This window comes from Phragmites australis, chromosome 6 (genome assembly GCF_958298935.1).
Source record: "Phragmites australis chromosome 6, lpPhrAust1.1, whole genome shotgun sequence".
Classification (NCBI taxonomy): Eukaryota; Viridiplantae; Streptophyta; class Magnoliopsida; order Poales; family Poaceae; genus Phragmites; species Phragmites australis.
In genome coordinates this window covers 45,185,729-45,211,326 of record NC_084926.1, presented here as the reverse complement: position 1 = coordinate 45,211,326, position 25,598 = coordinate 45,185,729, and the positions used below count along the sequence as shown (strand labels likewise).

The 25,598-nt window shown below is 43.2% G+C and overlaps 3 protein-coding genes across 5 annotated transcripts; all 3 read left to right on the top strand.

Moving 5' to 3' along the window:
• The first annotated feature begins 705 nt into the window (after positions 1-705).
• Positions 706-7,964, top strand: LOC133922870 (protein transport protein SEC16A homolog). Of its 2 annotated transcripts, none has more exons than XM_062368395.1 (13): positions 706-3,009; positions 3,107-3,427; positions 3,909-4,037; positions 4,114-4,236; positions 4,359-4,526; positions 4,789-4,914; positions 4,998-5,132; positions 5,341-5,468; positions 5,565-5,676; positions 5,831-6,157; positions 6,281-6,370; positions 6,477-6,769; positions 6,875-7,964. In XM_062368395.1, exons 1-13 carry the CDS (start codon positions 976-978, stop codon positions 7,419-7,421), a joined length of 4,533 nt encoding a protein of 1,510 aa, XP_062224379.1. In that variant the 5' UTR covers positions 706-975; the 3' UTR covers positions 7,422-7,964. The 2 variants fall into 2 exon arrangements, with proteins under 2 accessions (XP_062224379.1, XP_062224378.1); XM_062368394.1 differs by having other exon boundaries at positions 3,104-3,427.
• Positions 7,965-8,362: 398 nt separating this feature from the next.
• Positions 8,363-16,045, top strand: LOC133922869 (dihydrolipoyllysine-residue acetyltransferase component 2 of pyruvate dehydrogenase complex, mitochondrial-like). 2 transcript variants are annotated; one of them, XM_062368392.1, is made up of 19 exons: positions 8,363-8,727; positions 9,557-9,650; positions 10,431-10,513; positions 10,586-10,680; positions 11,368-11,408; positions 11,877-11,932; positions 12,056-12,130; positions 12,239-12,331; positions 12,461-12,709; positions 12,797-12,869; positions 13,831-13,916; positions 14,003-14,088; positions 14,192-14,267; positions 14,415-14,482; positions 14,566-14,632; positions 14,702-14,797; positions 14,871-14,973; positions 15,357-15,452; positions 15,534-16,045. In XM_062368392.1, the coding sequence occupies exons 1-19, from the start codon at positions 8,692-8,694 to the stop codon at positions 15,602-15,604; spliced, it is 1,644 nt and encodes a 547-aa protein (XP_062224376.1). In that variant the 5' UTR covers positions 8,363-8,691; the 3' UTR covers positions 15,605-16,045. The 2 variants fall into 2 exon arrangements, with proteins under 2 accessions (XP_062224376.1, XP_062224377.1); XM_062368393.1 differs by having other exon boundaries at positions 8,364-8,727; positions 10,440-10,513.
• A 1,167-nt stretch (positions 16,046-17,212) lies between these two features.
• On the top strand, positions 17,213-21,014 carry LOC133922868 (L-lactate dehydrogenase-like). The gene is made up of 2 exons (XM_062368391.1): positions 17,213-18,242; positions 20,346-21,014. Exons 1-2 carry the CDS (start codon positions 17,628-17,630, stop codon positions 20,790-20,792), a joined length of 1,062 nt encoding a protein of 353 aa, XP_062224375.1. The 5' UTR covers positions 17,213-17,627; the 3' UTR covers positions 20,793-21,014.
• The last annotated feature ends 4,584 nt before the right edge of the window (positions 21,015-25,598 follow it).

The following is a 25,598-nucleotide window of genomic DNA, read 5'->3' as shown; positions in this document are numbered from 1 at the left end:
TGCGTTGCCGGTGATAGGGGTCAGGGAGGAGAGAACCGTGGTGCCGTCGGGAGGACAGGGCGGAGACGTCATCAGGGAGGAGGGAGGAGGGGGCGGAGATGTCGTCAGGAAGGAGGGAGTGACATGTGCATGATTGGCAGGGGCTGGGCTGGAGCGCTGATATCGTTGGGGGTTGATTCTTTCGGTCGGGCAGGGGGAGGTGGAGACCAAGGGGATCGTTGGATTAGATTCGGAGAGGAAGATATGAAGATAACAAAGTGATGAATTGCAATGGGGAGAGTGGGATGTTGGATCCGACTGGAGGGATTGGATGTGATGCTCGACATCAAACGTATTCACGCCTTTATAGTTTAGATATGACTCCGCTCATTCAGACGATAGGATACAGTTCTACAAAACCCCGTTCGAGGAACAAACACACCCGTATATATTTGCGTGTATTTGTATGCATCTACACTTTACTCTCTAGGGAAAAAAACATTAGATTCTTCAAAGTATGAATGAAACGCTAACGTTAGATGAAAATTGTATAGGTTGTCAATAGCATGTGTTGAGCAGCTTCAGGCGAGGTCACTGCAAAACCTCCTTCCATAAAACAATTCCTTCTAATTTAATTAATCCTCAAAAACTAATAATAATAATAATAATAATAATAATAAGCGGTGAAAAACTCCCGAACGAAACGGAACGAAACAGGAGGAAAACGAAGAAGCATACATACGTAGCCAAGAGAATAGAAGAGGAGAGAGAAGAGAAGAGAAGAGAGAGAAAAGGAGGCAAGTAAGGAAGAAGAAGAAGGAAACGGGTGGCGCGATGCGACGTCGGCTGTCGTGGTCGTGACCGCAACCGCCCCGCCTCCTCCTGCGATTCCGATCCGGCTCCCCGCCGTCCGCCCCGCTCCCATTTCAAGCGAGGAACCAACCCTAGATCCACCCTCCGCTCGGATCCGCTCAGATCTCCTCCATCCGATTCCGCATGGCCTCCTCCTCCTCCTTCGGCCCCGATGAGCAGACCGACGCCGACTTCTTCGACAAGCTCGTTGACGACGACGACGACAACCACCTCTCCACCGCGCCCGCCCCTGTTCCCGCCAAGGACGGTCACGACGGCTTGCCGGAGCCCGCCTTGGCTCGAGCCGTATCCGGCCTCAGCCTAATCGATGACGGGCCTGGGGCGCCCGAGCCACCCGCTCCCGCCACGGAGGCGCCGCCTCCGGAGGGTGGGTCGCCGGGTTCAGGGAAGGTCGGCGGCGTCCACACTGCGGTCAAGCAGGCGCAGTGGGCCTCCTTTGGAGGTGACGCCGACGATGGGGTTGATCCATTCGCTGATCTCTTGGGAGGTGCCGGCGAGGATGGCCTTTTCGGCAGCATGGCCGGGAACCAGACCCTGGGGAGCTCGGTGGTTGGTACTGTGGGGGCCTCAGATCGCGGCTTCTTCGGTGGGAATCAGAGCTTGGCCGCTGAGGTGTCGGATCAGGATTTTTTTGCGGGAAGCTCAAATCAGAATGCTGATGGGCAGCTGGAGCAGAGCGGCAGTGGTGCTGTGGATTCCACGGATCCCAAGTATTTGGAGACCATGTACCCTGGGTGGAAGTACGATGAGGCAACACAGCAATGGTACCAGGTTGACAGTTTTGATACAACTGCGAATGCTGCCCAGGTGGACCATAGTAGTGAGAATGTGCAGCAGCAGCAGCTTGATGCTTCATACCTACAGAATTCAGCGCATGCAGCGCTCGAGACAATTGCTGAGGAGGGTGCCACCACAGGCGATGTCTCAAGTTGGGGACAGGGGGGCGCCACGGAGTACCCACCCAACATGATGTTCTATGCAAAATACCCGGGTTGGTACTTTGATACCAACACCCAGCAGTGGCACTCACTTGAGTCATACCAGCAGGCTGTCATGCAGTCTGGGACAGCTAGTGCAGTTCAGAATGGTGCAAACCATGGCGTTGTTGCGGCTTCTGGTGGGATGGATTATAATGTCAAACAAACCGAGGATCTTGCTGTCCACAATCAGGTGGCCCAACATAACTCATTCACGAATGGTTACCCTCATCAGAGCCAATGGCAGACGGATGCATTTGGTAACACTATGCAATCTGAAAGTATTACAGACAGTAGCCAGACAAGTAGTTTCTATGGGTTTGATCAGCATGCAAATGCTGGGACTATCAGTTCCTCTACAAGCCATCAGGTTGGTTTTAACACAGTCGAAACTGCTTCAAATGTTGGACACAAGGGCTTAGACTTATCAAGTCTTCAGAGTGGTTATAACTCAACTGACAGTCAACAATCCAGTTACAAGGTGTTCGAACATTCAACAGGTTATCAGGCCGGTTACAAAGGGTTTGAACCTGCAACGGGTCACCAGACCAGTCACCAGGTGTTCGAACGGTCCACGGGTATTCAGGGAGGTTACAAGGCATTTGAACCTTCCATGGGTAATCAGAGTGGTTACAAGGCATTTGAACCTTCCACGGGTCACCATAGTGGTTACAAGGGGTTTGTGCCTTCCACGGGTCACCAGGCTGGTTTCAAGGGGTCCGAAGCTTCCACAGTTCACCAGGTTAGTTACAAGGGATTTGAACCTTCTTCAGCTCAACAGGCTGGTTACATGGGATTCCAACCTTCTTCAGGTCACCAGTCTAATTACATAGGATTTGAAACTTCCACAAACCAGGGTTATGGTGATGTCAATGGTATCGTGAATAGACAGGGCTTTGTCCCAACGGGGAGCATTTACCACAGCCAGAGTCAAGCAAATGCAAACCCACAAGGGCACTTGTCAAACAGCTATTTGGGTACTGAGAATTCCATGAACTTCACTCAGCAACAATTTCCAGGTGCAAATGCTTCACAATTGCAATTCGGTCACTCCCCTAATGATGGGAGGTCATCAGCTGGACGACCACCACATGCCCTTGTTGTTTTTGGATTTGGAGGGAAGCTTATAGTTATGAAAGAAACCAGCTCAATGACCACAAACTTTAACAGTGGAAATCAGGTATCCTGATAGTTCCCTTTGTGATGCATTTTTTTTTTATAACAAAGCAACATCACATATTTGAAGTGACTTTTTTTTTTTTTTGCAATTTAAGGAGAATTCTAGTGCCACAGTGTCAGTTCTTAATCTATCAGAGGTTGTTGTCAATAAAGTTGATCCGTCAAGCATCACTAATAGCGGTGCACTTAGTTACTTCCACGCTTTATGCCGTCAACCTGTTCCTGGTCCTCTGGTCGGTGGAAGTGCTGCATCAAAGGATGTGAATAAATGGCTTGATGAGATGATTACCTTGTACGAATCTTCAGCCAGTGATTTCCAGAGAGGTGATCCTTGTAAGTTGCTTATTTCATTGCTGAAGATACTGTGTCAACACTATGGGAAATTGCGCTCACCTTTTGGGTCCGACCCATCACACGAGGTACTTCCTCTTATGCTTTAGTTTGTTGCTGTTATAGTTGTATTATTAGTTTGTGTATCTGTTCTATTGTCTGCCTTGTTCCCCTTTACCATCCTTGTTGATTTATATGACTTACATCAGAAGAATTAAACATTGTGTTATGATAATATTGGCATGCCAAATTAGCACTAACCCACGACTGGTTTCGAGTTTTTTTACAGTGAAACCAAAATTCCTAAGTTACTTGAGCAACTAAACCTACAGATCATTATATATGTTCATTTGGTCTGGAATTTGCTCGCGAGCAATAGTTCAACCATGTGAAGTTATGAGTATCTAAGTTCTATTTTATTAGCATTATCACGAGGAACCTTGATTCATTTCTTTTTTTCCTGTTTGTTGAGTAACTTGAATTTGATTGGTTATTGTTAGCATCATTGTGGGGGAACTTATTTGATCTTTGTAGTTTGTGCCTAACTTTTATATGGATTTTTAATAATAGGAGACAGATGGTCCAGAGATGGCAGTAACTAAGCTATTTTCATCGTGTAAGAGAAGTAGTGTTCACATGGGGGGTTATGGATCTGTTGTTCGCTGCATGAAAAATATTCCCTCGGAAAGTCAGATGCAGGTAGTTGTTGTTCATATTCAATATCCCTGCTGTTTTGGCCAAATGTCCTCACTTGAGACAACTACTATGCTTTTAGGCTGTTGCACAAGAGGTCCAAAATCTTCTAGTTTGTGGGAGAAGGAAAGAGGCCCTTCAGTGTGCCCAGGGAGGTCAACTTTGGGGACCTGCAATCATACTGGCTTTACAACTTGGTGACAAGGTCTGTTTGACTTAATATAACGTCCCTTTTTGTTTGTAATCTAGTAGGTTGCTTGATTTTCCTGTCGAGTTTTCATTTCCAAGTTAGTTTCATTGTTTTTTTTTTCTGGACTTGTGGTACAGTTTTATGTGGATACAGTGAAGAAAATGGCTCACTCCCATTTTGTATCTTGGTCACCACTGCGAACATTGTGTCTTCTCATTGCTGGACAACCCGCAGATGTCTTTAATGTAGAGAACAACTTCAAAAGCGACTATGGTACACTAGGAGCATCCCATCAACCTATGGAGGTACTTGCAAAGTTAATGATTTCTTCAGTTCTTAGAAGTATTATTATTTTGACTATTAAGTACCGGTCATGTAGTTCAAAGGTATAGAAAATTTGCCCTTAACTTTTCTGTTGTCATCGCTACTCATGTGCGATGTAACGATACACTTATATGTCTTGTTCAGTGCAGTATCATGACTTTTGGTTGTTGCTTATTGATAATATTTACTGGTTTTCTATATACTTTGTGGCTGGGTTCATAATTTGTTGTTTTTTTGACACAGCCTGGTCCTAATGGCATGTTGGATGATTGGGAGGAGAATTTGGCTATTATAACTGCAAACAGGACAAAAGGTGATGATCTAGTAATAACCCATCTTGGTGATTGCCTTTGGAAAGAGAAAAATGAGGTTTGTCTGATATGCATTTGTAGATTCAGTTTTTTTTTTGGGTGGTGTGTGTGATCAAGTATCTTACACACTATCTGGTACAGGCTGCAGCTGCTCATTCATGCTATTTAGTTGCTGAACTAAATATTGATCCGTACTCTGAAAGTGCAAGGCTATGCCTCATCGGTGCAGACCACTTGAAATGTCCTCGAACATTTGTCAGCCCTGAAGCCATTCAGGTCCGTAACTGGCTGTGTTACCTGCAATTTTTTTTAATATGGTGTGCAATGCTTTCCTTTACTTGTTTGATGAAGGGTGTCCTAGACATGACATGTTTTAAACAATTATTACATGGATACATAGGCAGGATTGTGCACATTCATTTCTTGGTTTATTCTCCATTGCCATTCACTGTCTGGACTAATATCTTTAAAATACAAACAACAGAGGACAGAAGTTTATGAATATGCAAAGGTGCTTGGTAATTCTCAGTATATCCTGCTACCCTTTCAGCCATATAAGTTGATATATGCATATATGCTTGCTGAAGTGGGAAGGGTTTCTGATTCTTTGAGGTAGGTTGTTGGCTTCCATAACAAGTGAATAACTCAGTGCTTCCCCTAGGCTCTATACTTGTACGTTATGACTCAGTTGAATATTAAACTTTCCAGGTATTGCCAAGCGTCTATGAAGGTGCTGAAAGCCTCTGGCCGTGCCCCTGAATTGGAGGCATGGAAACAATTATTTTCCTCCCTGGAAGAGAGGATACGCACTCATCAGCAGGTACGACCATACCATTTCGTAGTAGTTTCTGATGACTCTATTCTATTATACTGCAAATCTTGTTTTGCATTGTATCTGATATTCTCGTTCTCTCTCTTCCTTGGTTTATTTATCATTAACCCACTCTTTTTTTTTCTTTTCTTTTTTTCTGTAGGGTGGGTATGGTACAAATCTTGCCCCAACAAAACTAGTTGGAAAGATTTTCACCTCACTTGATAAATCTATATCCCGCATGATGGGTACACCATCTGCACCACTTCCACCTTTGCCACAGGGCTCCGTTAGTGATAGAGAGACCTACTCTGCACCTGCAGCTTCAAAATTTGTAAATAGCCAATCGGTAATGGCCATGTCATCGTTAATGCCGTCCGCTTCAATGCAGTCTATGAGTGAGATAGCAGAGAATAGTGGTGGCACTGGCAGGAAAATTGCACACAACAGAAGTGTTTCTGAGCCGGACTTTGGCAGAACCCCGAAACAGGTACTTGCGTCTTGGTTTCAGGAAGCAAAACTTAAAAAGGGCTTTCTTCCTGATTAGTGAATGTTGAGTTGGATAGATCTTTTCATTTTTATCTCTTCACTTCATTTTGAAAAAAATCTACAGGGTGTGTCAGGATCAGGTAGTTCCCGATTTGGTTGGTTAGGCTCCACGCTGCAGAAGACAATGGGATTGGTGTCAAAATCACACCGCCAGGTATTTGCTGACTACTGAGTTATGAAGCTGGAGTATCTCCACCTCTTATTCAGCTTTTCTCTTCTACATGCAATGCTAACCTTAAGATCTTATTTCTGTTCTGAAGGCAAAATTAGGGGACCAGAACAAGTTTTACTATGATGAAAAGCTGAAGCGGTGGGTGGAAGAAGGTGCTGCGATTCCTGCCGAGGAACCCCCTCTCCCTCCACCTCCAACAAAATCATCTTTCCAGAATGGTATGCCGGACCATAAGCTGAATGGTCCCATGAGTGGAAGCCATGCTCCCAATGGGGTCGTGGAATGGAAATCAAATTCTTCAGAGCAAGGTTTGGGGATGCCACCAATCCCACGTAGCCAGAACCAGTTTTCTGCTCGTGGACGGATGGGTGTCCGGTCCAGGTAATTGAATAGGAGTAGTATTGTCATTTACTTCCAGTTTTGTTTTCTGTATTGCTATCCAAAGTATTGACTGGAGACCTGATGGCTTTTCTGTTTTTCATTTAGGTACGTGGACACGTTCAATAAGGCTGGTGCGTCCGGAGCAGTGCCATTGTATAACAAACCAGCTGCTCCATCTGTGACACCACCAGCTGGTGCCAAGTTCTTCGTGCCCACTGCAGCAGCAGCTGCTGCAGATCAGATACCTCACCAAGCAGCAGAGATACAGAGCGAAACCGTCCATCAGGATGAGCGTTCAGCCTCACCGCCAGCAGAAACGTCATTTTCTTCACCCCCACCATCGACGCAATTTTTAGCAGCAATGCCATCAACAATTCATCGGCAATCGAGTATGGACAACATCTCCACTCCTTACCAGGGTTCGGGGGTGTCATCAGGAAGCGACAGCAGCTCATTCTCAAGATCACGAGCTGCGTCATGGAGTGGAACATACTCTGAGCAGTTCAGTGCTTTTGCGGGCGCTAGATCACCCGATGGACAGACCACGCCTTCGCCACTCATGCCTGGCAAACCCTCTCATAGTCGTTCCAACAGCAACTCATCTGTGCAGTTCAACGGATTGACAGAGGATCTCCATGAGGTCGAGCTCTGAGAATTGACTGCTCAGAGAAGCATGACGAGTGCGAGTCATGATTTTCATCCACATGACCATTCGAGAAAAACCCAAGCGGGCGAAAGAGAAAGGAGTTTCCTTACAGTAAATCAAGGGGATGGCGTGAGTGGAATGGACCTATGCGATGTTGCATGAGATCCTGCGATCCGCACTAAACCGAGGTGCATTGGAGTTGTACAACAGTGCTGGTTTTTGAATATTTTTGTAGCTATATGTTAGTTTATGGTTTAGAAGGAAAGAGAGAGACAAGGGAAAGAGGAGTTTTGGGTGTCCCTTGTTTACATGTGAGAAGCAGCATGTGGATGCCACTGTACAGATAATCTGCCCTTAGCCAATTTATTGAAACGCAAGAAAATTGACACCACCATTCCATTTTGTTTTTCTTTGAAGTTTTTGGAGAAGGATAGATGAGCGAGATATGTTCTAGTGTAAGAAAGCGTTGTTTACGTAGAGTGTTGTTGTCATACTGTACCGTTCCAAACCTTATATTATTTATTACTGTTGTTATTCTTTGGAGATGAATCGATTCTTTACATCTGAAAAAAAAGCATGGAAGTGCTCAGTGCTGCCTTGTGTTGTGATGATGGGCCTGAATATGTCGATGTTGCATTGCGTGATGTGGTTGCTACAATTGTGTATCTGTGAGGCCGTCTGTTGCGTTGATCCGTTGCACGATGAGCATGGCGTTGAATCCAGGCCAGAGTGAGTTGCTACATGTATGTATTGTGCATGCTCTAGAACAAAGATGCGAGGAATTCAAAAGAAAGGGAAAGAGCATTGCAGATTCATTTTCCTTTGAGAATGATAAGATCACCATCATTGCAGGCTGCAGCTTAGCTTGAGGGGCTCAAGGGGTTTTTTTGTTTTGTTTTTTTTGTTTGAGAAGGGGTGGATTCCATTGATTCAAGCACAGAACACAAAAATTACAAACAAGAACCTGATGAAAAGGAACAATACATCGACGCCTTCACAGATCCTCTTCACTGACACTCCAGTTCTTCTTCTCCGATCACCGCCGCCAAAGTGGATCGAGAGAACCAAAGCTGATACTTCATCAGCCGATAAGGTGTTGAGGGGCTAAGGGTGTGGGGTGGTGGTTGGGGAGGTCAAACAAAGCCCAAGCCTAAACTAAACAGACACAGCCACATTCCGCGCAGCGCATTGCACACCAATCTCCATCTCTTCCGCCTCCTCCCTCTCCAGAAGCCCAAACCCTAGACCATTCCCTTCCCTCCCGCCTCCGATCGCCATGTCCGCCGCTCAACTGCTACGCCACTCCCGCAAGGTCAAACCCTCCCACCCTCTCTCTCTCTCTCTCTCTCTCTCTCTCTCTCTCTCCAAATACATTGGAAATCCGTTTCACACATCCTTCCGATCTGGCCGATCCGCCTTTTCTGTCGGCTAATCACGCTGATGCGTCGACCCTGCGTTCTGTAATTGCTGGAGTTGCTGAATTGGGCAAGGGGGGACAGAGTAATTTACGGATTTTTTTTTCCCCGATAATTTGGTGCTAGAATTAGGCCGCGAACCACTCGTGGATGTGGGTGTCTGTGTGAGTGCATGGTACAATATGCTGCTCGGTGCGGCAGTTTGTATAATTCCATTCCCACGATCTTATGGGATCGGTTGGGTGAATATTCCTAGGGTATTGTGCCATGACAAGGCGAATGTGTATGTGTGTGTGTGTGCGGCTCATCAGTTGGAGATTTCTTTTCTTTTATCAACCCGAAGTTTATTGGAGGATTGGTTTTGTATTCAAGAAGCGGAGGTGTTGTAATTTTCATGACATCGACTGTTGTAGGTGTGATAAACTGACAGCCAAACCTATAGCAGCCTTTTGTATGAATCACAACCTTAACACCTGTACCTTTCAAATTTTGGTTTCTTGTCATTTGTGTGTGTGTGTGTGTGTGTGTTAGGATTGTGCGATACAGATGAAATTTGACATGCCCTTTTCTGCTTTTGTTCCGGCTAGATCGATTACACCTCCTTTGACATTGAATAGTACAGCACAACTCTGGGAAGATTCCATAAACCTAATTGCTGTTTGCTAAAATGAGTTATAAGCGCGCAGCTATTCCTCTTAACGCTGCTGTCTTCCTTTGGTTCTACAGCTGCGGAGTTTGCACAATGCTATAGATTGTGAGCGTTCTACTCTTGTTCGGCACTTCTCTAGTGGTTCTGGCTCCTTTCTCGTGAAGGAAAATGGTACGTGCTATCTTTCTGACCTTTCTTTCTTTTCTTTTCTCCTTTTGATGATACACTCATACACTTTTCTCAAGAGGTGGATAGTCATGTGAATTTCATCCATTAAACTGAGCTGGAGATGGATATGCTGTCTCAGGCAACTTACTATGCTATAACTATTTACTACTCAAATTGCCCACTGCTGTGTCTAGTGTTGTAGTTATGTTGCGGTTACTGTTCAGACCTGTTAATGCCATCAATGTAAACTTGTACAGCACCTTATTTAGGCAATGATGCATATGGTTTATGTCGTGGGCACACATATATTGGTTATTCTGTATCCTCTAGGCATACATCTATGCTCTTTTGCAATCAGCATGGTTTCTAGAAATAATAGATTTATTTATAATGTACTGTACTACTGTATGTCTGTATCTAGTACATTTAATTTAGGAGCTGTAGATATGTGATATAGAAAGACCATTGATTGATTTTGCTTGTACAAGATGAAATGTAGCAACAAAGGTATAACCTGATGTGGCATTTCATCTCCTGTTATGTCACCATCTTCACTATTGTTTGACTGTTTGTATCCTCACCAAGCATTTTTCGGCTTACTGAGTTGATCCTTGCACTTCCTATTGTATTATTTAATGCCTGATTCATCATCTACTTAGTTTTGATGTGCCCTTGTTTGCAGAAGTAGTTGTTTTGATTCCTGCAGGACTTTATGTGTGCAGTGAAAAGTTCGCTTTTATTCGATACTCCTTGTTGTCGGTATTGAAAATTCAATGCCTCTAGTTTCCTCAGGTGTTGGAAAAAGAACTGGGGGCACCAGTTTTTCCCAATACAACCAACCTGAGAAAGAGCTTGAGACATTCAAGGTATGTGCTTGACAACCCTACTAATGCACAGTATTTTCTTTTTCTTGATTTTTGAGTTTGCTTTATTTTCAGGTATCACTAGGAGTAAACAGAAGCTATACCTGGAGAAGAGCTCCCAGCAGCAGTGTCCTGAATTCTATTGGTGGCCTCAATGGTTCATTCTTGAGGTATGCGTTTTTTTTATTGTGTTATTCATAGCTTACTGGTCTGTATGGGAACACATGAAATAAAAATCATCCCTAGAAGCAGAAAACTAGAACTAGAAATGTTGACCATTGGATTTGATCTTGATGGCTCAGATACACCATGAAAAGCCAATGACATCTTTTATTTTTAGACGGCCTATCCTGAGGTACAAGTTGTAGAATCTGAACTCACGCACAGACTCACCACACGCGCGCACACTCACCCACCCCCCCCCCCCCTATGTGCAAGCTAATACCTACACCTATACTCAAACTCATGCGCTGCCTTAAAGAGATGTCTCGGACTGTAGTCCCCAGCACGAGCACGACCTGAAATTAATTGGGAACTAAATCCCAGTGAGCACCAGCGCGAGTTGAACCTGAGATTCGAACGCTGGTGGGCAGGCTGCTCACAGCGAGCCAATGACATCTTTGAGAAGGCTGCTGAGTTATTCCATTATACTCACGCCCTTTCCACTTTTAGTTGTGCACGCAAATGGCAATATGCTTTGCTCTATAACAAAGTCAAATCTGATGGATGAGATTGGAGTTCACACTATCCTATTTTAAGAGTGGTTCTCACCAGAAATGTCCCATTGATGTACAGTGTACTGTCTCTTATCGGGTCTTGGTAATACTCTGAAGCTGTTTTGATTTTTTTATTGCCAGTGGAAAGGTGGCATCAGCACGGTCATTCTCAAGTAGCACAGGTACTGTCCATCTGTATGTATTTTTTTAATTTGAAGATCTTCACATCATGACCAGCTGATTGCTAAGTAAAACAAGTTCCTTTTTAACGAATATTCATAAATACAGATCTTCTTGCAATCGCTTTCGCAGAAATTGCATCTGCTGGCATTATTTTTCTTCTTTCATTATATCCTTATCCTCTATCTTCACAGCATATAGAGCTGTATTCCGTTATAGTACAAGATGGTTGGATTTTTTTCCCACCTTTTTCTGTTGAATTTTCTGGACAATTTTCTGTTGCGCCAACAAGGCTTTTGCCTTTTAGTTTGTTTGCATTTTGTTGGCACAAAAGTTCTAGTATCTTCCAATGTTGGGCTCCACATCTCCACCATTTTTTTATTTCATGCCTCAAAGTGTCTACAAAATTCGATTAGATATAGCAAGCATGATCATATGTTAGCTGTCTTAACATAATTTACTTATTCCAGACTTGCCACCACATCAGGAAATTGGGATGCCGTCGCTCTCACCTACAATGACTGAGGTATATTTGTTACCCAGAAATCATTATTATGAACAAAGTTATAGCCACACTGAAATCAGGATTGCATCTTGCCTTTATTCTCTAACTTATATGTACTGTACCTGATGCATCTATTGCCTATAGGGAAACATTGCCAAGTGGCTTAAGAAGGAAGGAGACAAGGTCTCCCCTGGTGAGGTCCTCTGCGAGGTGGAAACTGTAAGTTTTTTATCTGCAAAGCTACACGATATATTTTATCTAGTATTTTCTTTTACTTAAGCTGCAATAGAAACCAAATAACCTTTTGAGTGGATTTCTGGTGGTTAGGATAAAGCCACCGTGGAGATGGAATGCATGGAAGAGGGTTATCTCGCTAAGATTATTCTAGGCGATGGTGCTAAGGAAATTAAAGTTGGCGAGGTACATATTTACTTACTTAAGAATAGATATTTTTTGACTGACTATTTATTTGTACATATATTTTATAATACATGTATATTTTGCTGACTTGATCTGGGTCGAATAATTTGATCCATGCTGTTCCCTTAGATCATTGCTATAACTGTGGAAGAAGAGGGTGACATTGAGAAGTTTAAGGATTATAAGCCTTCATCTTCAGCTGAACCTGCAGCTCCTGCTGAATCAAAGGCTCAACCTGAACCTTCGCAGCCAAAGGTGGAGGAGAAAGAGCCTACCAAGGCTCCTGAGTCCAAGGCCCCAAAGACTGAAGAAACTTCTCAATCTGGAGATCGGATATTTGCCAGTCCTCTTGCCCGAAAACTGGCAGAAGATAACAATGTAAGTGCTTGTTATTTCAGTTGTATAGATAGTTGTTCTAACAAATATAATAGCTAACAATTATGAGGATTGTGTTCCTTAAAACAGGTCCCATTGTCAAGTGTGAAAGGTAGTGGTCCTGATGGGCGTATTCTTAAGGCAGACATTGAAGATTACTTGGGTGAGTTATTATTTATCCTGTTGCTGCAACCCTGCTTTTGGTGATTTTTATGTAATCTTATGTTCCCTACTTGTAGAAAAATATAACTGCAAGCTGAATAAATCTTCAGTACTGATCATTAGATCTCTTCTGCCAATTTTAATTTGGATGTCTTCCGCATGCAAGTACCTGTCATGATTGTTATATAATGTTGTGTTTTAGTTGGGTGAGGTTTTCTAGAGGTCCTAGGATGTGTTCCCCTTGCAAATACCCGACATTGGTTGTTGTATAATGTTGTGTTCTCGTCGAGTGGGCTTCCTTAGATTATATGCCGTGCGTGATTCTTTACATTTGGGTTCTTAATGATTGATATTAGTCATTGAATTGTGCATGCCTAAGGCTCCTTTGGCATTGCGGTAAATTATGGTAATCTCTTTTGGTGGAATTACTTTTAAATATGTAATGTTTGGTTGACTGATTTTGCTAAACCATGTTGCCAAGTTAGATACCGTTGCTTTCCAAATAAGACAAACATGGTTTAGTTACTTTGGAGAAAATCTACGTGACAGAAAAAAGAAAAAGATTGACCATTGGATGACAAGTTTCACTAAACTATAATCTGATTGTCCAAGCATGGTGCATAGTACTTCACGACTGCTTTCCACATTCCACTGCAGTCTGAAAAATAAGCTCACCACTGCAACTGCAAACTTATCCTAAGTTGCGAGATCACGTGCTTCTATTTCCCCGTCAAGTTACCTAGATGATACAGTGGACAATTCTCTCTTTCTGATGTTTGGATCCTTGCTATACTTGGTAGTTGCTGTTGTATTTCACGACTGCTTGCTGCAACATGATTGATGCATTTCATTTCACTTTACCTTTAATAATCTTGTGTGATGGCATTTTGGCTTCTATTTTGGTGATTCGAATGGAATTCAGCCTACTTCTGATCTTTTTTCTTTCTTTCGCCTTAATGAAGCTTCTGTAGCCAAGGGTGGCAAGATGGAGGCTCTTGCTGCTCCAGGATTAAGTTACGTAGATATTCCAAATGCACAGATAAGAAAGGTAAATGTCGAAGGCACGGAATGTTGGCAAGATTTTTCGTATTCAATGTTAACAGCCTGAGAGTGTGTTGACTTTATTGTCTTCAGGTTACCGCGAACCGCCTTCTAGCATCGAAACAAACAATTCCACATTACTACTTGACAGTTGACACACGTGTCGACAAACTTATCAAGTATGTTTCAGACCTAATTTATACAGCATTATTTTTATTTGTGCAACAGCACTGATGCATTACTTCTGTCTTACTATGAGTTACTTGTTTCATTCTGATCCAGGTTGCGAGCGGAACTGAACCCTCTGCAGGATGCCTCTGGTGGAAAGAAAATATCTATCAACGATCTTGTTATAAAGGTAATTACTGGTTCTACCTTTGTTGTTCTTTTGTTTACATTGGGCTCATGAAGGTTGGGTATGTGCATTTTTTTTATTGGTTTCAGTGTGGAATCTGTTAATTTGTTCTGTGCTGTCCAGAATTGAATGTCTTTATGTGATGTGCAGGCTGCAGCTTTGGCTCTTCAAAAGGTCCCTCAGTGTAACAGCTCATGGATGAATGATTTTATTCGTCAGTAAGTTCTGATGGATCATTTGTAATGGGAAAATATATTATTTGCTAGGTCAGTTATATATGACGAATTTATTTCTCATACAGATACCACAATGTGAACATCAATGTTGCTGTTCAGACTGAGCATGGACTGTTTGTTCCAGTAATTAGGGTAAGTTACTCAAAATTTGTCCAATATGTGTTTTCTTTTTCTGTTTTCTGACTTAAACTTACATTATAGGATGCAGACAAGAAGGGACTTGGTACAATTGCTGAGGAGGTGAAGCAGTTGGCTCAAAAAGCAAGGGAGAACAGCTTAAAACCAGCAGAGTACGAGGTATGGAGTACATGGCAGCTGCTAAGTGTGAACCAAAAACCATTTCTTGATAAATTTGGTGATTTATTTTCAGGGTGGCACGTTCACCGTATCAAACTTGGGAGGTCCATTTGGAATTAAACAATTCTGTGCCATCATAAATCCTCCTCAGTCAGCAATATTGGCCATTGGTTCTGGTAATGAGTTATGAAACATTTGCATTACATTTCTGCTTATATGCTGCTCTATCGCTTGTGTTTAAAAGTAACAGTAGTATCTGCATTTATAGTACTTTTCTGTTCTAAAAAGCGTATTATCTGATTTGTGCGAACCTATTGTTGCATTCTGCTATGGGGACTCCATCAGTTGGACACAGAAATCATACATAATCTTGGATCTGTAAATAGCACTTAGAATATAGAAGTTTAGGTGATATTTGTTTTGTTTGTGCACAACTCTGTAAGCTCCAAATAAATGGCTCTACGTTCTGCTAGGAGCTAGGAGCGTCTGATGTTCTTTCATTCCATATGGTTTCTCTGTTAATTTCATTTCTTTTTGTTCTTTTTTCTTTTTTGAGCAGCCGAGAAGAGGGTGATACCGGGTGGCGCTGATGCTCAGTACGAGTTTGGTTCATTCATGTCAGCTACGCTAAGCTGTGACCACAGGGTTATTGATGGTAAGCTCTTCGGTCTTTCTGCCATGTCTCCTTGTACTGTGGACGAGAAATTGACTCTTATGTTGGCGGAACTCTGTGCAGGTGCAATTGGTGCGGAATTTCTGAAAGCGTTCAAGGGCTACATTGAGAACCCAACCTCAATGTTGCTGTGAAGTTAGGATGACCAACACTATTTTTCTCCCAAGTTCTTGAATAACTCCGCAAAACGGTGCTGCCTCCATTTTTGTATAAGAGTCTCATCACGGTTTCGAGGACCTGGAAACCAAGAGCACCGAACCAACACAGCATGGCCTGATTCGTGGATTGAAAGATTTTTTTCTTCCGGTTTCCATTTTGGTTCTAACCAGTGTTACGCTGGAAAGTAGGATCAACTTACAAGCCTCATTGACACCAAAAAAAAATATTGTTTTGTTGTCGGCGGTTATGACACGAGAATGGCACTCTCCGGAGAATTCTGTGGTATAGGATTTGCATTTTCTGTGCTGAGAGAAATTAGTCGGAATAAATGATGTCAATATTGGGAGAAACTCTGGTTTTTCACCTTTGCTATGCAACACTAACGAGACCAGATGTCCATACGTTGGTTGGACTAAGCCCGTGTTGTTTAGCTGTTAGTATCTTCAAGCATGATGATGATGGTTCCATCGGTAATCGTACGGTGGCCGGGTTGTTGGATGCATTAGTAAGTGGTGGTCAGTCTAACACGTGAAATGGAAGTAAATGCTTCAAGCCTCCTCATGCATGCTATGGCAAAGTAATACTAGTATGATATGTAACTCGCACGCGCTCTCATGTTATATTGGAGGACTTTGTGGGAACAATTTTACGGAATTAGTTCTGATCTTAAATAACTAGGAATTTTGACCACCGGTAGGTACAAAATTATTAGAATCTGGTATATGAAAATAATATTAGTGTATTTGTCGTGAAAATATTTTTATGTCATCAATTTTTTAACTTGTTTTTAAAAGTAGTTGGAAAAAGTAATAGTTAAATGTATTTGTTGAAGACTGTGATGTCCTAAACGACAGACAGGTAAGAAAGAAGCGATCAAGCTTCTTGGTGGCTAGAAAATATCGGTGTTGAAGAAACAAAATAAGCAAATGGATTATGCCATTCCGCTTCTAGAATTAAAGCTGCATGTGGTTTCGAAATAAAGTTGCGGAAGCAAGAAAAGAAAGAGGAACCTGCAGCGCGTGCTTTTGACTTTGGAGTTTTGCAAATTCCCGCATATTCTTTTTGAAAAGAAAAAAAATTGTGTCGACTGTGAATCAGAGGCGGATCAGGGGAAATATCGGAAGCTTCGAAGCAGGCGGGAGTCAACGAACGAACGTCTAGATTTGTAAAGCCTGGGAACTTAGGTAAGGCTATCTCCAATCGAATTTTTGTTGGGGTCAAAAACCGGCAACTCCATCCATTCCCGGAGGCTGCTGTGCTGCCGCCTCCAGATTGGATTTATTTCAACGAAGTACTACTTCTTACAGGTCCACATGGGCAATCGGTGATTTTTGATCCATAAGTTCTCTTCCAGATCTGATATCCACCCCAGCTGCAACACAAGAAAAATATCACTGATCGGCCGGTCTGATTTGACCAATTACTGTAGTGGGCACTCTGCAATCCTTGGGTCTTTTTTTTGACAAATGATCATATATAATAACTTACTGGCAAATGAAGTTTAATCTGATACTACTCAAAAGACTGCCAGTAGAAGCAGCTATACATTTGGATCTTTTTTCTTCTTGCACGCGTATGTTATACCCTTTTGTTATATAGGGTGACTTATACTACACAGCCAATACCAAAGAGCGACGACCTCAAATCTGATACTATTAACGTAACAATCATACTCAAGATTTTAGTCTAAACTAAACTAGGAGTAGTGGCGCCAATTCATGACCATACAGATGATGAGATGAAGAAGCTACTGTACTCCATAAAACCATCGACGCCTTTGTTTTTGATACTATTGTTCTTGAGAAGGGAGCACCGATACTTTTGATGCAAGTGGCAAATGGTACGCGGTTTCAGTGGGGTTATAAATAGAAGCAGCCCCCAATTCTCACAAAGCAATTGACCTTCATAATCTCACAAACCCACTATTCCAGTAATCCCCATTCGCACAAGCACCACCACCGCCACCAGCAGTATCTATCGCCGGCCAAGAACAGGAAGATGAAGAAGGCTTCGTCGCTATCGCAGCTGGGGTTCGACGCGGACGGCGCGTCGTCGGGCTTCTTCCGGCCGGTGGCCGACGGCGCCTGCACGCCGTCGTCGCACCGGCGCCGTCTGACCAAGGTGTCGGTGATCGGCGCGGGCAACGTGGGCATGGCGATCGCGCAGACCATCCTGACGCGCGACCTCGCCGACGAGATCGCGCTGGTGGACGCGCTCCCGGACAAGCTCCGCGGGGAGATGCTGGATCTGCAGCACGCGGCGGCGTTCCTGCCGCGCACGCGCCTGGTGTCGGACACGGACCTGGCCGTGACCAAGGGGTCCGACCTCGCCATCGTCACCGCCGGCGCGAGGCAGATCCCGGGGGAGACGCGGCTGAACCTGCTGCAGCGGAACGTGGGGCTGTTCAGGAAGATCGTGCCGGCGCTGGCGGAGCACTCGCCGGAGGCGCTGCTGCTGATCGTGTCCAACCCCGTGGACGTGCTGACCTACGTGGCTTGGAAGCTGTCGGGGTTCCCGGCCAGCCGCGTCATCGGATCGGGCACCAACCTCGACTCGTCGAGGTTCCGGTTCCTCCTCGCCGAGCACCTCGACGTCAACGCCCAGGACGTGCAGGTCCGTCGTCAGTGCCCTCCTCTCTCTCTCTCTCTCTCTCTCTGTTCGCGACACGTGGGGGTGGGGCCACAGCATTTGTTCCTTCCTTGCCCAGTAGCCAGTGGCCAGTGGTGTGGCGTCGGGAGTGGGCCCCGGTGCTCACTCAGCTTTCTTTTTTCTTTTTCCGTTGGTGGGTTAAGGCTCTCTTTGTTTTTTTATTTTGCTGCGGTTAGAAATTAGAAACTAAAATAAATAGGATTTTAAAGAAGTGATTTCTGAGAAACTAAAATGCTATTTCTGAAAAAAATGAAAAAATAAAATAAAATTGAGAAGTTAAAAATTTATTGTAGAACTTAACATTCTATTTTTCAAAGTAATTTTTCAAATAAATTAAAAATATATTTTTAAAAAATTCAAAATAGAAGCCCAAGCTAATAGATCCTAGTTGTCACGATCTCTACTCCACCATGCTCAATTGGTGGAGTATTTACATCCGTAACCCGGCCACCATGCTCCATTGGAGCATCACTAAAGTAAGGATGACAACAAGACTAAATAAAAACTGCAAAAACTCTCAAAAGACAAACATTTTGAAACTAGCATTAGAGTCTGTCAAATGACACGATACGAGTAATTACTACTCCAGTGACAAATATTGTAATCCTACCTGTCCGGCACAGCTGGGACCCACAGGCCAAAGGTACAGATCGACGAAAGGCGACAGCGCGCTTTGGTTTAATAAAGTCTGTCAAGGTCTCTTTCTGCACATTTAAGTAGACCTGGCAACAACGACAAAGAGTACACGATGCTCAATCGCCGTGAACTCCTCCTAGCGTCGTCTGGCTCAGGGGCGACAGTTTTTGCAGGATAATGCCATGGTCGGCCGGACCCGCGCGGTGGCTGTCGGATTTCTCATCAGTGTTTATGGGAACGTAGTTATAGTAGTCCTCACGGGAGGGTATCACGTGGCAAATTACGAATCCGATCTTAAAACTCGAAAATCCTGGTTCTTAATTCACCGATATATACCGTACAAATGACAGTAGTCCTATATAATATTAGATCTAAATAAATTATATAGAATAGTAGCTGACCGGCCAAATGACAGTACCTAGCGGTCCATTTAATCCCGCACATTTAGGCTGTGTTTGTTTGCTGCTTCTGAAACTGCTTCTGCTACTGGCAGAAGCCAGAACAAACGAGGTTTTGGAGAAGTGGCTTCTCCACCAGAAGCCTGTTTCTGTGAAAAATGAACTAAAGCTGAGAGCTCGCTGAGATGTGCTTCTCTGAGAAGCTATGTGCCGAGAAGTCAAAAATTTATTGTAGAAGTCAACAACCTATTTTCAAAAATAACTTTTAAAATAACCAAAAACACTGTTTTTCAGAGAAACTCAAAAGCAGAAACTCGAACAAATACGGACTGAGCCACCTTTACTCGCTAGGTTCTCCGAATGAAAAAAACGAATCTGGCTTGCCGGCACGAAAACCGATATCTGACTTGCCAGCAATATGCGCCAGACGCACGAAGCCCGGCGCCACACCAGTGCTGGGCCCGAACAGAGAGCCGGTGATGCGGCGATGACCCTGCGAGTCGCAACGGCTCTCTCCACCGCCACATCAGTGTTTATGGGAACATAGTTATAGTAGTTAGTGTTTTTGGTTTTAGCGTTGTCCCAATGGGCCTTCGTTCTTTCGCGGTGCTGTAGATATTTTCCTTTAGCTTTGGCTTGTAATTTTGAGTATCTTTTAATGTCTTGCTCTTTTTCTAGTATAATGGTTCAATTTGTGGCTTTCGAAATATTGTCCATGGGAACTCTAGCAGGAACCAGCAAGCATTCACTAAGAAAAATGCTGCTTGGCTACGCCGGTGATTATAAATGTGTGAAAACTAGTTCAGCTTCAAAAGCCCTGAAGAATGGCGATACTTGCATTGTTCTAATTACTTTAGCTCAGCTTAGAAGAATTGTTCTAATTAATGAATTTGAGGTAACGGTGGAGATAAATGGATTTATGTGCAAGCTACTAGAAACTGTTATGAATCGATGAATTTATTCTCTTCTTACTGGCTAGCTAGAGTATATTAGCAGCAGTGCAGTGGTGTGATGCCATGTGTATGCATTGCAGGCGTACATGGTGGGTGAGCACGGTGACAGCTCAGTGGCGGTGTGGTCGAGCGTCAGCGTGGCGGGGATGCCGGTGCTCAAGTCGCTGCAGGAGAGCCACAGCAGCTTCGACGAGGAGGCGCTGGAGGGCATCCGCCGCGCCGTCGTCGACAGCGCCTACGAGGTGATCAGCCTCAAGGGCTACACATCCTGGGCCATCGGCTACTCCGTCGCCAGCCTCGTCGCCTCCCTCCTCCGCGACCAGCGCCGCATTCACCCAGTGTCTGTGCTGGTAAGGGGATTCCACGGCATCCCGGCAGAAAACGACGTGTTCCTCAGCCTCCCCGCCAGGCTCGGCCGCGGCGGCGTGCTCGGCGTCGCGGAGATGGAGCTCACCGAGGAGGAGGCCAAGAGGCTCCGCCGCTCGGCCAAGACGATCTGGGAGAACTGCCAGCTCCTCGGCCTCTAATTAATTAATTACGTACTTCGGTCTTCATTATTGTTGATCGTGACAAGTACATGAGTGATGCTACGTACGTACGTACGTGTTTCTGTTCAATAAAATTAGATCTCGTGCTTTCTAATTACATTGCTATTTGGTTTGGTTCATTGTATGACCGATACAGTTAACCTTATTCTTAATTTGTTGTTGTTGTTGAAATGAACAATTAATATGTGTTGCGTTTGTAAATTATTATTGTTTCTATTCAGTAACTAAGGACCCACGATCCTGCCGCACAACAACAATGACTCCTCTTCCTCTCCAGAAATCACACAATTACCCAGAACACGGACGTGTCGACATTTAAGCTAGCTAGGGTGGGTGCCATAGCATAGCAGAGTTGCAATTTCTCAAGTGCCCGTGACCACAACACTCTAATTTTCGGCACAGCCGGCAAGCGTCACAGGGACTTCACTATTATAGAAAATATCATTACTATCAATTAAAAATTAATATTATTATCGTTTTTTTAACTGACTGAATTAACAACAGTGATAATTATAAATTATTATTGCTAGCGTATAAACCAATAGTGATAGTAAGTATCACTGCCGGCTCAAGCATCGAACTGATAATGAAAATCCAACGATCACTATCAGTTCTATGCTAGAACCAGCAGCGATAATCTAACTATCACCGTCAGTTCAAAACTAGAACCGGCAGTGATAATTTATCTACATGTGCAAAAATATTCTACCGTGAACTCTTCAGCATAAGGATCTGCCTCACATTTGATATCAAAGAGTATTTTATATTTGAGGTAGAGTATTTTATATAGCGAAATGTTCATTTTATATCTTGCAGTATCCGAGTAATAATAGTACATCTAAATGAATGGCGAAAACACAATCATTTTTAAAAAAATATATTTTCTGTCACTTTTAGATCTTTCTATTGCCACAATCTAGCTTGAACGAATGATAATATCTAAATCTACATTTGTAGTTACAATAGTAAGTCTAAAAGAATAGCAAAAATACAACCATCTTCAAGTGAATGTGTTGCGAAATGTCCATTTTATATATTACGGTATCCGAGTGACAATAGTACATCTAAATGAATAGTGAAAACATAATTATTTTAAAGAAAATGTATTTTCGGTCACTTGTTTAGATCTTTATATTGCCATAATCTAGCTTAAACGAATGACAATATCTAAATCTACATTCATAGTGACAATAGTAAGTCTAAACAAATAACAAAAACACAACCATCTTCAAGCGAATGTGTCTTTTGCTATTCGTTTAGATCTACCTGTTGCCACAATCTATAATGCTCACACAACATTCGCTTCGGAGACGGAGAGAGGAGATGGAGGAGATGAGCTCATTTATATGGGGAGATGACGAGGCCTCGGGGGAAGCAAGGGCGGCCACGAGTTGGCTCGACAGACGACAAGGTGCCTACATGGAAACCGGTGTCATGGCCCGAAACCCATAATCATGTATTTAAGCATAATTATGCTTCTTAAGCATCATGCTTAATTTTGAGCAATTTTATTTGGAGCAAATGAGTGTTTCGTTTTGAGTCAATCGGATGAAAGAAGAAAATTCGGGAGAGAAATAATAAAATTCGCAGCTAAAATGTCTTTTTCCCTAACACGTGGGACCCACCAGCTGGCCCTACACCTCACCCACTCTCTCCCACTCCCACCAGCAGCCCTCTCTCTCTCTCTCACCCCCACCCACTCCCTCTCCCTCACGTGCTCTCTCTTTCTCTCTTGCTCTCTCAACCGGTCAAGAGAAAATGAGAGGTGAGGAGAAGAAAGGAGAGGAGGAGAGGCAAGGGGAGGCAAAGGAGGAGGTCTCCGGTGAGCTCCCTCACCGGAGGTTATCTTCCCCGTCGAGCTCAAGTTCCTCGGCAACGTCTTCTTCCTCCTCAAGCCATCCACCACCTCCCCGACGATGATTTTGAGCTCCGGTCATTCCCCAACCTCCACAACCGGACCACGGGCTTGCTAGGACATAGTGAGAACCCTAGACCCCCCTCCAATTCCTTCTCCATGCTAGATCGATCAGATTTGAGCTCACCGAGCTCAACAATGGCTTTCACCACCTTTAGAAGCAATAATCGAGTTTCGGTTATTTTTTGTGTGTGCTTGTTATCCTACGTGGTAGAGAAGGTAAATATGATGCTCTATGTCCAAAATCCCCACCCAAAAGTCACCGGAACCGTCATCGAAGAGATCCTGGATGAAAATCCGTATTTTCTAATCTCACCCAAAGTATCCGAGTCACAACCCAGAGGGATCCGGGTGATTCTAGCCAAAAATAGTTGATAACCCCCACCCGGAGGTTCACCCGGAGACTGTGGTACCCAGAGTATCCGAGTCAACCCGGAGTATCCGGGTGTACGGTTCATCATACGTTTTTTTTCTTTTTTTTTCTTGGCTGAAACTTATAAAATTCATAATAAATTCTCTGTAGCTCCAAAAATTATGAAACTAATTTTGTTAGTTTCATAATAACCTCCTCTACCTATTACAAATATCCCCATCCATGAAATAATTAATTAACTTTTTAGGGTAAATTAATTAGGTTAAGCCTTAATCATCGTTAATTCTTTACAAGTCCAAAAATTGTGAAACCAATTTTGCTAGTCTTCTTATGACTTATTATAGCTAAGAAAAATATTTTTATGCATTATAAAGCATATTTTATGGTATTTCATCATATACATATTGTAGCATGCTTTGTTGCACTTCATTCATGCTCATCATTGCATGCGTTCTTCTTTATTGGACGAAGAATCGGAGCATGGCGCAACTATGGTTGAAGGCGACACCAACCTCCTAGAGTTCTGTGAGTGTTGTGCGGGGAATATCAGACAATCACCAGAGCACCAAGGCAAGTATCTAAGCATATTGCACACTTTGAATTGAAGCGCGGAGTCTAAAATTGATAAGATATGCTCTATGTATATTTGCATGTGTAACGAGTCAATGTTGAGTTTATATGGGTAGAACCTATGTTGATTGTATTGCCTCTACCTTGAATTGTTGAATATCCATATCTTTGTAGCCTTTGCGATATTGGTGACATCTAATTTGCAAGGTCAATCGAAATGCTTAGCAATGCATAGATCACTGGTAGAAGTCGAGTGGTGGAGTGTTCCATCACTCGTGAGCTATAGGTTTAATTACGGTTCACTATGATAATATTGATGATATTGGTTGGGTGAGTTGTGAGGATGAGACGAGATGTGAGCGGTGTTAGGGTGTCTTTTACCTCAGAGGAGTTCCTCGGGGTAGTTCAAGAGAAGTGCCTGGGCACCATAGACCGCTTTGTATCATTTAAGCACCGTCTGTCGGTGTCGTTGGCTTTAGCACTTTCCGTACTTACTACATGTCGTATTATAGGAACAACAAGCCGAATACCTTTGTAGTTGTGGCCTTTTAGCGTGCGAGTCGATGGTGTGAGCGGGTGGGCTTGTATGGGTATCCAATTTGCCACAGGAGTAGTTCTGGATAACCCCCGCACCTATCAGCGCATGCACAAATGGTTATGGCTTATTAGTAAAGGTTGACTCGAGTATCCCTTGTGTGGGTCTGTGTGGACACGTGAGTCGTATGGTCCTTAAGTCGTGTAGGTAAAGGAGTACCCCTTGCAAGGTGTAAAAATAATTTGAATTGCCACTCTCTCAGTCATGAGCATGCTTCTGTCCATCCGCATTGATCGTAGAGTTATGAGTGTGGGACGATGGTATGGATGGTCTGTTCAAAAATATTGATGTTAGTTATTCACGTATTACTATGTTTCCATTTATATTTATATGCAAGTTGTTGTTTATAGAGTATGTTGGTTAAGCATAGGTGCTTACACATATGTGTCTAGGTTACTTAAGCATATTAATGTACTTAACCTTGTGATTTTTTTCTTTATAATGGCTCAATGCATGACCTTTGTAGTCGGGTTATTTATATATACCCTATATGGATTAAGTCTTACGAGTACCTTCGTACTCAGCTGCTCTACAGGTTTTGCAGGTGAGGAAGAGGCGTTGTTTGGCTACTTCACGCCTGTCGAGGGTGGCGGGCATGAGTAGGCAACTACTCGGTTGTTGTGTTTTTGAGATGAAGCCTAATGGTATATAGTTCACCTACCTTTTATGGTCTATAGCTTTTGTTTCCGCTGCGTAGCTTCTCTTTTGGTTAGGAGTTGATCAGTTTTAGTATCCTCCTAGATCTCTTTTGTTGTAAATTGTTAAACTTGTAAATACTTTAAGAACTTGTAATATAATTTAATTACTCGCTCTTTATTAAGTTTGCTTGTGATTGCTTATGTTGGAAAAGTATGTGTTCTGATCTTGAGTACAGAACACGTGTCGGGACTACCCGGATAGTATTCTGGTTAATTGTTGAAGTCGTGATTAAGTAAATGATCAATTTAATAATTAATTAGAATACTATTTGGATGATTTCTCACAGCCTGTCACAAGAGGTAGAGGTGACCGCAATGGTGACGGTGACAACCGCATCACTTCAACTACCACTACCCTTCAGCATTCTTTTCTGGAGATTGGAAGCGAGTGAGATAGGGGCGGTCGAGAGAGACATGTTTTATTTATAGAAAAATTATCGCTGCCGACTTAAAATAGGAATCGACGGTGATAATAATTAACATTATCGATTTATTTTTATCAATTATTGCTCACTCGATAAAAATATGAACCGATAATGATAAATATTATCACTACTGGTTCATAATACAAGCTGGTAGAGATAAATATTATCATAGCTGGTTCGTATTGCTCAATTATTATTTTTTTAGCGAT